This window comes from Prionailurus bengalensis, chromosome A1, assembly GCF_016509475.1.
Source record: "Prionailurus bengalensis isolate Pbe53 chromosome A1, Fcat_Pben_1.1_paternal_pri, whole genome shotgun sequence".
In the NCBI taxonomy this organism is placed as follows: Eukaryota; Metazoa; Chordata; class Mammalia; order Carnivora; family Felidae; genus Prionailurus; species Prionailurus bengalensis.
The window spans coordinates 210830597-210844269 of NC_057343.1; the positions used below are offsets into that span (position 1 = coordinate 210830597).

A 13673-nucleotide genomic window follows, 5' to 3' on the forward strand; every position below is an offset into this window, starting at 1 on the left:
AAAAGTAACCTTATTCCAGTTTAGTATCAATAGCTTTGGAGATGCAGACCACCTGGGTGCTGCACTAGTGACCACACTGAGTTCTTTGTGCAATCGAAAGCGGAGTACGGGCGAAGAAAACCACATACCTTCCTGGGTAAGTTCACTTTCTACATGAACATATGATAACTTTGCTCATTGCTCATGAAATCCACATTGGACAGAAAAGCTGGACTTACCTGTCTTCATGGATAGACTACAGTCGTCAATAACTGTGTGCTTCAGTTACCTGCTAATGGTTCAAATATTCAACATATCAACAAAGTAAGCTACGTACTACTTTAAAAGTTTAGAATTTCTCACTAGAGATTACTAAATTGTTTTCTGCCTTTGTATTTTGATACAAATTTTTTAAACTACCCATTCGCTGTCAAAATAGTAAACAATTTAAGAAAATACAAAAATTTCGTAATATATTAAAGTGAAGAGGTACTTGGCGCTTTTTATATCAAATAGAACACACCTTTTCAATACAAATCAATAAAACATGATTTGGCATATTACAGTATCAACAAACTACAGATTAAGATTGAACTTTGTAAACCCTTAATATACACGGAAAGTTTGATTTTGTAGATTTGACCGTCAAGGCCTTAACCTATTTTACTGTTAAGACCTAAAAAATTCACATTTGAGAAATCTACTTTTTGAAAACTTTGGTTAGTATATTTTAAGGGTTAAGGCTTAGGAATTGTATCAACATTTGGCTTATATTAATAGCTAAAATACCGGAACTCAGAATGTATGGAAAATTCCTGAACACAGAAATTCACCTGGCAAGAGAAGCCTTATCTACTGTGTGCCTACCCCCTAAAGCTCACTCTGAAGAGGGTCCCTAAGTATAAACACACTAAGTATCCTTTAGGAACTGGTTTACTTTCAATAAGGATCATCTCCTTTAATTGTTTAATTAGCTTAGAATAGTGAGACACAATTATTCCAACTCCAAATTTAAATCCCTACAACATTTATAAGCTAATTACTGAATCTGAGACTCAGTTTTCCTCATCTACAAAATGGGGATAAAACATTTAACTAGCAGAGTTTTTTAAAGAATCAAATAACAGCATGCACGATTGTCAAGCTTCATAGCATTCAAGATCAGTTTTACTACATCTTCTTTAGAACTCTACAGGCTTGACTTTATTTTTTTATATTTTTTCTACATTAGTATTTTACTCTTATTGATGAATTTCTATTGTTTTCATTAGCTACCTCAAGTCCTTTCTGATTAAACATACTACTCCATGGGGGAAAAAAGCCAATCTAGTTTTATTCTACAGAGTTCACAGTAAAAAGGAAGAGGAAACATACAATTAAGTGGAAGAAGAGTGGGAAAACATTTCCTTCAAGAAAATGTTCGGAAAGAATTCCACATCGGAAATAGATCCTGAAAAGTTATTTTCATTGTGGTTTAATAAGTGTTCACAAAAAGGTATTTTGTGGCAATGTCACTTTTCCTCACAAATTGAGAATCTTCATTTATTGGCCAATTTCATAAAACTTAACATTCTAGAGGTCAACTTTTAAAAATGAACTTAAAAATAAGTACACATTGTTTTTAAAAGACTTAAATTTGAAACACACCTTCTCCCCTGCGATTTTAGCCATTACTATTTCTGAGCATCAACTATGCAGATCAACTGATTAAATACCCACTCTCCCCATTTGTAATAACAACCGCTCTCCAAAGAGGTATAAAATGTTTAGAATAGAAAATGAATAAACATCTCAACTAGTAAAATTACTCCTTTTTCAGCATTAAAAAATAACTTGTGAAAAATGTAATGTAAATACGAAATGTCATACTCCACTCTATTTCTAAAATAACACACAGCATAATTTTAACTAAGAGAAATGCTAGTTTCCCAAAATAGCATGACTGTTACCTTTTCCCCAGGTTTAAAAAATAAATATTACCATCATGACATCACTAGAAAGAAATTGAAGCATACAAGGAATAAACTATAGTTTCTTTTTATATCAAAATGTACTCTTGAAAATGTGTTTGGCACAGTGCTAAATCATATATAGTTAATACTAAATATTGCAGGATACAATAAAACCCTGGAGTTAACTGTTTACACCCTCTTATGGGAATGAAAATAATAGATACCAATTATTCAGAAGTCAGCCTATACAAACTGTATAAACAATATTTTATGTTTTGCTTTGAAAACCAGTGATATAATAAATTTTACATAAAAGACTGCAAAATAATATAAATGGATTTAAACAGATCTTTACAATAAGAAATTCAAATGGAAACAGACAAGTAACAAAGAGAAGTAAAAAAATTTATTGCAGTATTCGCTCCACCAGATTGCCTGGGGATCCCTTTTCTTGTATTGTTTTCAGGGTGACCTAATACATCAAAATCTACATTTACAAAAACTCCTTCTGCAGATAGGTCATAGATACTGCATGCTTTTTTTTTTTTTTTTTTTTTTTTCAACAGAATAAATTATATATCCAGGAGAGTCTGCCATTTTACAGCCTGGAAAAAACAATGCTTCCCTGGAAACTGGGCTAAGCTAAAGAAAGCCATCCGCTGCTAGGTTAAACTCCAAGAACACTTTATTAAGAACATTAACAGACTAATTTCCAACATTCACTTGTTTATTTTTTAAACAGAAAGTTTTTTTCCAAGATATAAACAATTTTTGTTAAACTATAATACAGTGGGAGTAAAAATGAACTGAGAATCTGTTTCTGCTGCACAACAGCGAAGGGAGCTCCCACAAAAATGTTTGCCCAACATTTCCTTCTTTTGTTCCTGCATCCCAGGTTCCATTCTTACTCTTCATAAAACTGATTTTTTTTTTGCCAGAATGTTGATATTTCAAGTTTTTCTGCCTTTTAAAAAAATTCCTGTAAATTTGGCTGCATGTACAAATTCATTAGCTGGAAGTCCCATCCTTGGCGGCATACAGGGATCGTAAAGTCTGAACAACTTTATTAGTCAGCTTATTAGCACTCGTTAGAGCAATTTTTTTGTAAATAATGTCTGACTCTTTAATAGTGTCTACCCAAGGCACCAGTTTGCGGCCGTCACGGCGCTTAGCCTCAGTCCAGGAGCCACTGTAGGAGCCTGCCATCCACTGAACACTGAAGCCATTGCTGGTTTTCTGTACTACTCTTGCAATTTGTGGTCGATCTTTGTACTTTGGACAGCAAATAGCGATGACATCCATGACGTCAACACTTTCATTCATCTGTGCTGCCAACTCCGTAGAGTCTGAATTTCGTTTTGACCTTCTCAATGACTAAAACATTGGGGGGGGGGAAAAAAGACGAAGTGTTACACAAAAGAATTTTAGTGAAATTTTTGTTTTTATTGCTTTTAATCCCTTGACGCCGGGAGTTTGGGATTTCCCAGCACACTTCCATTGCCGGCAATGAGACGCACCGTGACCGCCAGCGCCAAGGGGTTAACATATACTTGTAAAACCATATAACTCTTAATTTGTACCCGTGTCTTTACTCTTATTGATATATAAAATTATATATACATATGAACCATAAAGCTACATAAAACTTAGCAACAATAAAAAAGGATAACACACATTAATACAATCCAAAAAAAATTAATAACCCTTTATGCTGGATAAGTCTCATTTCTGTTTTTTCTTTTTTATTGTCTTTTATGTTAAACTTTCTACAAAAGGATGTATAAATGGTTAAGTAGAGAATCTCTATCTACAAAATGTTTTCTCTCATAAGTATTACATTACTTGGTGTACATTTAATAGACTGACATATATAAGCACATAAAAATCATTTTACGTAATACGCTGCGAAATACGTTGACTCCTCCTCCGCCTCACCCCTGAAGTGCCTCCTCCTCTATCCTCCCCATCACTTTCATCATCTTCTGTCTCTGCTGCTGCATTATTTTTAGGGCTGCCTCCTCCAAGCAGCGAGGTAATTGCTTTGTTCCGAGCATTTGTACTAGCTGACACCTCCCCTTCTTCCTCCTCTTCATCAGGGTCCAGATGTTCCATGAGAAGTTTGAACTACAAAAATTAGATACGAATTTAGAATTTTATGTACATAATTTCAAGCAAGATTGTTAAATCCTTAAATGTTTCCTTTAAAATTTTTTTCCCTAAATGTTTTCTACAGCAGTAATTGGGTGTGGGTGCTAGTTTAATTGCTAAAGAGACTTTAGCTATTGTCTGCATCAGGGCCTGGTAAATATTTTCTATGAAGAGCCAGATAGTAAATATTTTTGGCTTTTGTACACCATGCGGTCTCTGTCATAACTAATACAACTCTTGTCATTGTAGTGTGAAAGCATCTAGCGACAACATAAATGAGTGGGCATGGCTGTTTTAAGAGAAGTTTATTTAAACAGGCAGTGGGGGAAAAAAAACAACCAGGCAGTGGGGGCCAGATTTGGCCCATACGTTGGAGTCTGCTGACCCTGGTCCAAGTAACCAAGCAACCAAGTGATTAATAATTAAATACTGATAGACATTTTCCCCATTTTCTGTCCCCCTTTGCCTTCTCCAAAAGTAAGAAGATAAAAGAGGATAAAAAGAATGTTAAAGAATTTTAAATGAGAATTAAAATAATTTTCAGTTTTAGAGTATAAGGTTTACAGTCTATGAATAATATGAAAGCCACCGTGTAGGTTTCATTCTTGGTCAAAAATATCATTATTAGTTATGTTTAGCTACTTGCTTGAAGTAGATTAAAACAAAAAAACTATTTTTATTTTTGAGGGACAATCCTCCCCCCAAATATTTCTTTAAACATAAAACTTTACTGGGGTAAAATATACCTTAAAACTTATCATTCTAGATTTTAGTGTTCAATTCATTGCCATTAAGTATATTCACCATGTTGTATAATCATCACCACCATCATTTCCAAAACTTTTTTATCATCCCAAACAGAAATTCATTCTGTTCCTATTAAAACAATAGCTCCTCGGGGTGCCTGGGTGGCTCAGTCGGTTAAGCGTCTGACTTCAGCTCAGGTCACGATCTCGTGGTCCGTGAGTTCGAGCCCTGCGTCGGGCTCTGGGCTGATGGCTCAGAGCCTGGAGTCTGCTTCCGATTCTGTGTCTCCCTCTCTCTCTGCCCCTCCCCCGTTCATGCTCTGTCTCTCTCTGTCTCAAAAATAAATAAACGTTAAAAAAAAAAAAATTAAAACAATAGCTCCTCATTCCTTCTGGTAACAACCTCTATTCTATTTTCTGTCTCTATGAATTTGCCTAGTCTTAAAGATATTTTAAGTGTTTTTTTAAGCTTATTTGAGAGAAATAGAGGGAGAGAGGGGGAGAGAGAGAGAGAGAGAGAGGGAGGAGAGGAGAGAGACAGAGTATGAGCAGAGGCGGGGCAGAGAGAGAGGGACAGAGAGAATCCCAAGCAGGCTCCACACTGTCAGCACAGAGACTGATGTGGGGCTTGATTTCACAAACAGTGAGATCATGACCTGAGGTATAATCAAGAGTCCGATGCTTAACTGACTGAGCCGTCCAGCCACTCCAAGACATTTTAAAAGCACTTTTTGTATATATACATATTCTTACATACTTGTTAACAGAGTACATATGTAAGAGACATACAAATATATAAGCCTGTATTACACTTCTGTAAGAATACGTAAAAAAGTACTAATACTGGTTGCCAGGAAGGAGAGCAACAGGATGGCTGGAGGGCAGGAGGATGACTTTTTCATGATTTTCTCCTTATATGAACCATAAACTATGTAATCTACTGAATTAAGAAAAATACACACATGGGCATGGCTTTTTTCCTAAAACCTGCCTAAAAGCTTTCATTCTTACTGAAATAAAATGAGCAGTGGGCTGGCCTTTCCTAAGAAAACATCATTATGATGCAATGGGTGAAATGAGAAAGGGAAGCTTCAAGGAACTCATTAAAACCACATACAGAAAAATCATCCTGGTGGTTTATGAAGCTTCAATGTAAGGGGGACTGCTTTCTCCCAGGAAATAATTTACTTTTCAAGAAAGTCACTATTAAAAAGAAACAGATTTTGGTTTTACTACTCACATCTAGATACTGTTTTACTATACTCCTCTTCACATCTTCAGTGATTTTGGAATTAGCCATATCACTCCGCAGGAAGTCCAGTGTTTGTTTGGGATGAAAATGAACTCCTGTTTTCCGGTTTATCGCTTTATCATATACTTTTGCAGATTCAGATGGAGAGTATTTCTGAATTTTACTGTTTTGGGAAAACAAAGTCATTAACTTTAAAATTTTTTCAGGCATTTATATTTAAAGTGATTGCAGTTAAATTTAATTTACTAATAATTAAACTTTTTATCATACAGATTTCAGCCAGTGAACTTGTACACAAAAATAAACATAATTTCAAAAGGGAAGTAAAGACATAAAGATTCACAAGAATAATATTCTCTTGTTTCCATCAGCATTTGTCTGAAATAGAGGCATCATTTAAATGAAAGTATTTCTCATGTCTGTTTTTGAGTGCTATGATCATGATTGTAGAACAGTTTCAATATAATACTGGTTTATGTAACTAGTTTACCTCCTACTTTCCTGCCCTGCAATTATTCATCCTCTACACAGCAGCCAAAACCTGTTTCATATTATTAACAACTCTGGCTTAAAAATTCTCCCGACTTAGGGTGCCTGCGTGGCTCAGTTGGTTAAGCATCCTGGGTTTTGGCTCGGGTCTTGATCTCCCGGCTTTGTGGGTTTGAGCCCTGCATCTGGCTCTGTGCTGGCAGCTCTGAGCCTGCTGGGGATTCTCTGCCTCCCTCACGCTCTGCCCCTTCCCCACGAGACGTGTGCTGTCTCCCTCTCAAAATAAATAAAAGTTAAAAAAAAAAAATCTCCCCAACTCCTTAGCATCACCTCAAGGCCTTACAAGGTTTTACATTAAATTAGTTGCCAACATTTAACATCAAGATATGTCCATTAAAACCTGGATTATCTAGCTTCTCTTGCAAAAGTAGAAGCTCTTGGCTACATTATGCCTACCCTCTTCTATGGCAAAAAATTGATGGACATCTGAGTAATACCTGAGTCCTTTAAATAAAACATGTTTTTTCCAGTTTGCCAGTGACCTTCTCCTGAATCCCCTTTGTTCCGTTTCATGATCTATCTCCTATGAACATTTGGCTCTGTGATTCCTTTTTTCTTTTTTTTAAATGTTTTTTCATTTTTGAGAGAGAGGGACAGAGCATGAGTGGGGTAGGGGCAGAGAGAAAGGGAGACAGAATCTGAAGCAGGCTCTAGGCTCTGAGCTGTCAGCACAGAGCCTGACGTGGGGCTCGAACTCACCAATCATGAGATCATGACCTGAGCTGTAGTAGGATGCTTAACTGAGTGAGCCACACAGGTGCCCCAGCTTTGTGATTCCTAATGTAAGGTTTTAATGAAATGAAAAATGACAAGGGGTGCCTGAATGGCTCAGTCAGTTAAGTGTCCGACTCTTGGTTTCTGCTCAGGTCATGATCTCACGGTTCATGAATTCAAGCCCTGCATCGGGCTCTGTGCTGACAGCACGGAGCCTGCTTGGGATTCTTTCCCTCTTTCTCTGTCCCTCCCATGCTCTCTCTCAAAATAAATGAATTAAACTTAAAAAAAAAAAAAAATGACCAAAGTTTCATGGGTACAGGCAGAAAAAAGACACCTACAGTGACTAATTGTGGGTAAAATTATAGGGCATTCACAAATAATTAGTACTTTACTATTTCTTACATTAGAGACTATTTGGGTTCTATGAGAGCTCAGTCTAGTTGGTCTACATCTATTCTTTATTCACAGCTCTTTGAACACTTAAATTTGCAATCTACATGAAGATCAGCCTAATTCTCTAGTAAGGTCTTTTTAAGGAAATCAACAAAGTTAAGTCCTTTGATTTATAATGCATTATGACTATGAAATGTTTGTCTTCTCTTCAAGAACAAAGTGAACAAACTGTGATATATTACACAACAAAATATATAGCAACACTATGTTCCTTCTTTAAAAAGGAACATTTTTAACATGAAAATAAGCATGCAATCAAAACTGAGTTTCATATTTCTTTATAATTTGAACCAGGTAAATTTTTTTCTCTCACTGCTTACGTAACCTTACCTATCAGAAAATCCACAGAGATTCTTCAAATGTTGTTTTAGCATCAGAAGCAATAAAATACCCTGGGAGACATTTGCAAATTCAATTAAAGGAGCTGAATTTTCTGGCAAGCATTTCATCACTGAATTTATGTCATCTTCCGAATCTGAATCTGAATCTGAATCTACACGTTTCCGTGACTTCCGAGGCCTGGAAACTTCTTCTTCACTCTCACTTGACTCATTTTCTTTACTAGGTGATGATTTTCTCTCTTTCCTTTTGTCTTTTACCATTGACTGGGGGGGTGAAAAAAAAGGAAAAATAGTAACAAAATACCCCTAATAAATACATATGCTCCATTCAACAACTTCAAAAAAGCATCTTTAAATTAGTATTTTATATATTAAAACCCTCTGACTTTCCATAAACAGGTTCCAAGACTTAATAAAATCGTATATAATCCACTGCCCTGATCTCTCCCTCCCCAAAAGCCCTTCTGAAATATCAAAGGGAAACAATTTTGTTATAGGATAGAAATGAAAATAAGTTAGTTATAAAAGTATAAATTTGGTACATAGGTAAGCCATTACACAGGAAAAGTAGTAAATATAGTTTAACCGAGGAGAGGGGTGCCTGGCTGGCTCAGTCAGCAGAACATATGACTCGTGATCTCAGGTTCATGAGTTCAAGCCCCACACTGGGCATAGAGACTACTTAAAAGAAAAAAAAGTGCTAAATATAACTTAACTGAGGAACATTTAATAGGTTTGAACATCCCAGCATCTATCAAATTCTCCCTTTTAAGAGCTTTTCAACAAGATAATATGGAACTTTTCTTAAACAGTTATTTTTTTCTGTATTTCATGAAACAGTTGACTCTTAAAAAGAAATAAAGTCAGCTAGATTTAAGAGAGGAGAAAAGACTAAATTACAAAGCAATTATTCAAATGTAATTGTTGAAGAAATAAAATGGGAGAAACATTTACAAGTATATCCACAACAGTGAGAGAAAATAAGGTAACATTATGGCTTAGGTTTCTGGGGGAATTATTTAACTTCTCAAACTTTAAGGTGCACCTAGGGATTCTGTTAAAAATAGACTGTTTCAGTAGGTCGAGGGTGGGGCCCGAGGGTCTGCAGTTCTCACAAGTTCTCAAGTGAGGCCACTGCGGCTGGGTCTTGGTGCAAACTTCAAGCAGGAAGGGTTTAGATCCCTCGGTAATTCCAACCCTTGGGTATTATAATAATCTCCCTGATTTACTAGTTTGATCATATTGAGTTCTGAGTGTAACAATTTTGTAAAATGAGATCTACTGTGTCATCAGGCACATGAAAATATTCCAATTAATTTTTAAATAATTTACTGAGGGCCTACTATGTTTCCAAGTGCTATACTAGGTGCCATTACAATGAAACCAATTACATTTTCTCCTAAAAAAACCACAAAAGAGAAGACATAAGGTGTATAATAAGAAACTCAGTAGAGATTTTGGGCATACAATATGCCAACCCCATTATGATGCTGGTGTTCAGAGATAAGGAAATCAACATTATACATTTTCTGTGTTTCCTTATAAGTAAGCTATCTATCTCTATCTCTAGTTATATCTCTTCAAGTATACTATTGTGATCTACAGCATTACCAGATTTATAGAATCACAAGATGCTTTAAAATGGGGTTTAAATGGATATATGAATGGACACCAAACACTTAAGGTCAGTGCTTAAAGTAAGAGGAAAAAAGAAGTGGGATGGCTTATCAAAAGAACAATACATACATCCATATATATATATATACACACACACACACACACACACACACACACACACACACACACACACACATATATATATATGGATGTATGTATTCCACTTAAATGATCTGAAATGGAATGGTTTTAGGTCTTTCTTAATAGAAATGAAACAGCAACCCACTTCTTCTCCCCAATTCAAGCACTGCCCAGATTTTAAATTATTTAGAAAGGTTTTATATACCTGTGAAAAGAAAAAAAAAGAACAATGGAAACAAAACAGTGAAAATAGCATGCCTGCACTTTGACAGATGCATTAAGAATAGTAATGTGTGTAACTTACCTCCTTGAATGACTGCAGTAGGTTACTACCAGAAACTGAGAGTGTAATGTCTATATGATGCATTATAAACAACGGCTCTTCCTGTGTCTGGTATGGAAAACAGGCTAGATTGTCTGCTATATACAAGAGCATATTCACTTCTGTTTTCTGTAAATTTTAAGAAAAGGTACACATGTTTAGTGGATAATCTAGAAATTCATCCAAAAATCCTTTTTAGAAAAAATATTAGAGGGCACTTTCACCTCAGTTAATGCTTCTGAAAGAGAAGGGTGGAGGAGGGAGGGAGGGAGAGAGCAGGGAAAGGAGGTAAGAAAAACGGATGAGGGGTAACAGAAATGGATTTTATAAAATAATCTTATACCCATCTTAAGAGATTTCATAATGAAGTATACCATGGACCTCAAGAAGGGAAGAGGTGAAATTTCTCAGTGCACCCAAGTGGAATTCCCTCAAGTTTTCTTATAGAGTATATGGGATCTTTATGATAAATCCATACCGCATCAGAAAGTATACATATGAATCATAATGATTTGTCATTGTGCTTCTAAGAGTTTAACCCATATGGAGATCAGTTACACACAGTTACTATTCTGCCCTCAACAATAAGCAGTAATAATAGTACTAACAGGTGGGTTAAAAAAAAAAAAAAATCAAAGCTCACGTATTCAAAAAACATTTGTCAGTTTCCTACATATACATAATTTAGAGTATCAGTCGTTCTGACAGTGCTACCATAGTCCCACATTATAAAAACTGAGGTAAGCAAAAATTAGGGTTACTACTGGTTGTTTGCTTTAAAAAGAAGTAACAGAGATTTTCAGCATTTCATAATCATACAGAATATAAACAGAAAGGCACATTAATATTTAAATTCCTTTAAAACATTTACAGTTTAGGAAAAAAAGTGAAAAATATATAGCAATCAAAACATACTCCCTTCTACCATCTCACCTATCCTGCCATGCAAGCAACATAAAACCCAACAGCGGCAACAGCAACAACAAAATCCAGTAGGACAGATGGAATAAACTTGCTTTCACTCTATTTTTTTATTTTTAAACATGTGTCAACATCTACATGTTACAGTTGGGGAAACGCAAACACAGAACTCTACCTCATCTATTAACATTAATTTATATATACCGTTTCCTCCTAAGCTGCAAATGTTCAGGACTACTCTCAATAAACCTTTTAAAAATTTTTTTTTTTTTTCAACGTTTTTTATTTATTTTTTTTTGGGACAGAGAGAGACAAAGCATGAACGGGGGAGGGGCAGAGAGAGAGAGAGGGAGACACAGAATCGGAAACAGGCTCCAGGCTCCGAGCCATCAGCCCAGAGCCTGACGCGGGGCTCGAACTCACGGACCGCGAGATCGTGACCTGGCTGAAGTCGGACGCTTAACCGACTGCGCCACCCAGGCGCCCCTCAATAAACCTTTTAAAAACTGAAATTCTTCAACTCTGGTCATAAAAAAGTCCTGTATTGCTCTTCCCTTTCGAAAATCAAATTTCTTAAAAGAATACTCTAGAGCTGCTCCCCCATTGTCTTCCCCACCACTCTTCAATCACAATCAGACCTGTGTCCCTCACTGCTTGACTGCTTCCCATTTTTTAAAAATCTCTTCTCCTTGACTTGTGAGTAGCACTGGACACTACCCTCCACCCTTTCCTTCCTGAAAATTTCTTCTTCCTTAGTTCTCTCTTCGACTATTCCTCTTTTTATGTCCTTCTCAAGCCAACTCCTTTTCAGCAATCCTATTATTATTCTCAGGTGCTCAGGACAAGAATATTCCAGTTATCCTTCGACTATTCTTACACAGCCTCATTTATTACTTCTTCACGCTTCTTTCCTTTCCTACCACCATCATAATAGATCAGTCCCTTGTTACCTCTAGTGTGAACACAATGCTAAAACATCCATGTTCCTAAAAATGTTCTTTGGCACCTGTCCTCATTACTTTCATTCAAATGCTTTTATTGGTTTTTCACTGTCTACAAGATCTTCCATAAACCATGCCTTATTATGACCTTTCTGCTCCAGTCAAATAACAATCTATTCATTATTTCCCACACATTCTTATCTTTGTGCCTTTATTATGTTTTTACCCCTGCCTTAAATAGTAGGTCCATCTCATCTAATTCCCAGGCCTTCAGTGATCTGTTCCTCCTCTGACATCCTTTCCTGGAAACAGGAGACGGCACTGCATTATGACAGCTGAATTTCCAGCTTAGCATTGCTCATGCTGGGGTGACAGAACATCGAGCTAGTGACAGACACACAGCAGGCAATGAAAGCACACAGGAATGAAGCTCAGGAGAAGAGATAGGGACTAGAGCAGTATCAACAGTATAAACCACCTGGCACTCAAAATACGCTAACCTTATTTATTTCCTTTATCATGTCTCCACAACTGGAGGGAGGTAAGATCCATTGAGGGCAAGAGCACTATATCATTCCATTTTCCACTCCTAGCATGATGTCCTACATACCATGAAAACTTAATACTGATGATGACATGATGATGATGATGGTCATGGTGATGATTAAATGATAGTCCAAGTACTTCTGAAATAAGTGCTTGTAATATTTATCTACTAGATCACATATCAAAAAATTTCATGTAGTACTTAAAAAAAGAGGCCTAGTAAGGTATCTACATTCTGGTAATTTAAATTTTGTTTTATTGAAAAAAATCTGGTTTTGGGATAATAACAATCAACTTGTAAGTGATTAAATACAAAAAATATTTCTTTTGTTCTTTTCAAAGCTTTACACACACACACAGACTAACTGGTAAAGCTCTATATGGGCAGATACTAAATCTGTCCTATCCACCATTTTATCTTCATCTCTTAGCACAATGACTACCACACGTAGCAGGTGCTGAATAAATATGTGTGTAAAATGAATGAATAAATTAAGAGGTAAGCTTAAACAACAGAGCCTTCTATTTTGTTCGTTTATGGTCCTGGCCAATGCAGCTTGTGCAAAAAGCCCAAAGGTCAAAATTGTAATTACACACAAGTGGGCTCTTTATTAAGGAAGTCAAGTTGAACGAATAAGGACTTCAGTAGCCAAAAACCCGGAACAGTTATTCTAATAATATTTGACTGTAGCAGGAATAAGTGAAGTCTGACCTTATTTATTGAAGTAACTTATCCTCCAAAGTGATAATTTAAGTGCTGTACCTTATTTAAAGTTATGCTTAAAGGAACTATTATCAAAGTTTATAAGATACTCAGTATGGAGACACAGTTATACTTTATCGGTCACTGTATTTATATTCCATGTGAAACTTCCCCTCCAAATTTGACTATATACCTTGTAATTAATATAAGAAGATGTAAAGAAACACATATTTAATATAGTCACTATTATTGACTAAAATGGTCATATTTTCAAAATGCTGACTACTTTAGGCATAAAATTTTATAGAACATTTATTTTCTTAAAATAAAAAGGTTTTTATGCTT

At 35.9% G+C, this 13673-nt stretch overlaps 1 protein-coding gene and 1 long non-coding RNA gene across 2 annotated transcripts in view; both read right to left on the reverse strand.

Moving 5' to 3' along the window:
- Positions 1-2000: 2000 nt before the first annotated feature.
- Positions 2001-13673, reverse strand: part of NIPBL (NIPBL cohesin loading factor) — a 201482-nt gene continuing 189809 nt past the window's right edge. Inside the window, 5 exon segments of the mRNA XM_043599796.1 lie at positions 2001-3305; positions 3867-4055; positions 6066-6240; positions 8127-8401; positions 10200-10346. Of these exon segments, the coding sequence (XP_043455731.1) occupies positions 2940-3305; positions 3867-4055; positions 6066-6240; positions 8127-8401; positions 10200-10346 (1152 nt within the window). The 3' untranslated portion in view covers positions 2001-2939.
- LOC122494556 lies at positions 11258-13667 on the reverse strand. Its single transcript, XR_006300201.1, has 2 exons — positions 11635-13667; positions 11258-11387 (listed from the first exon to the last, which is right to left on the reverse strand). It is a non-coding gene; the product is annotated as an uncharacterized LOC122494556 (long non-coding RNA).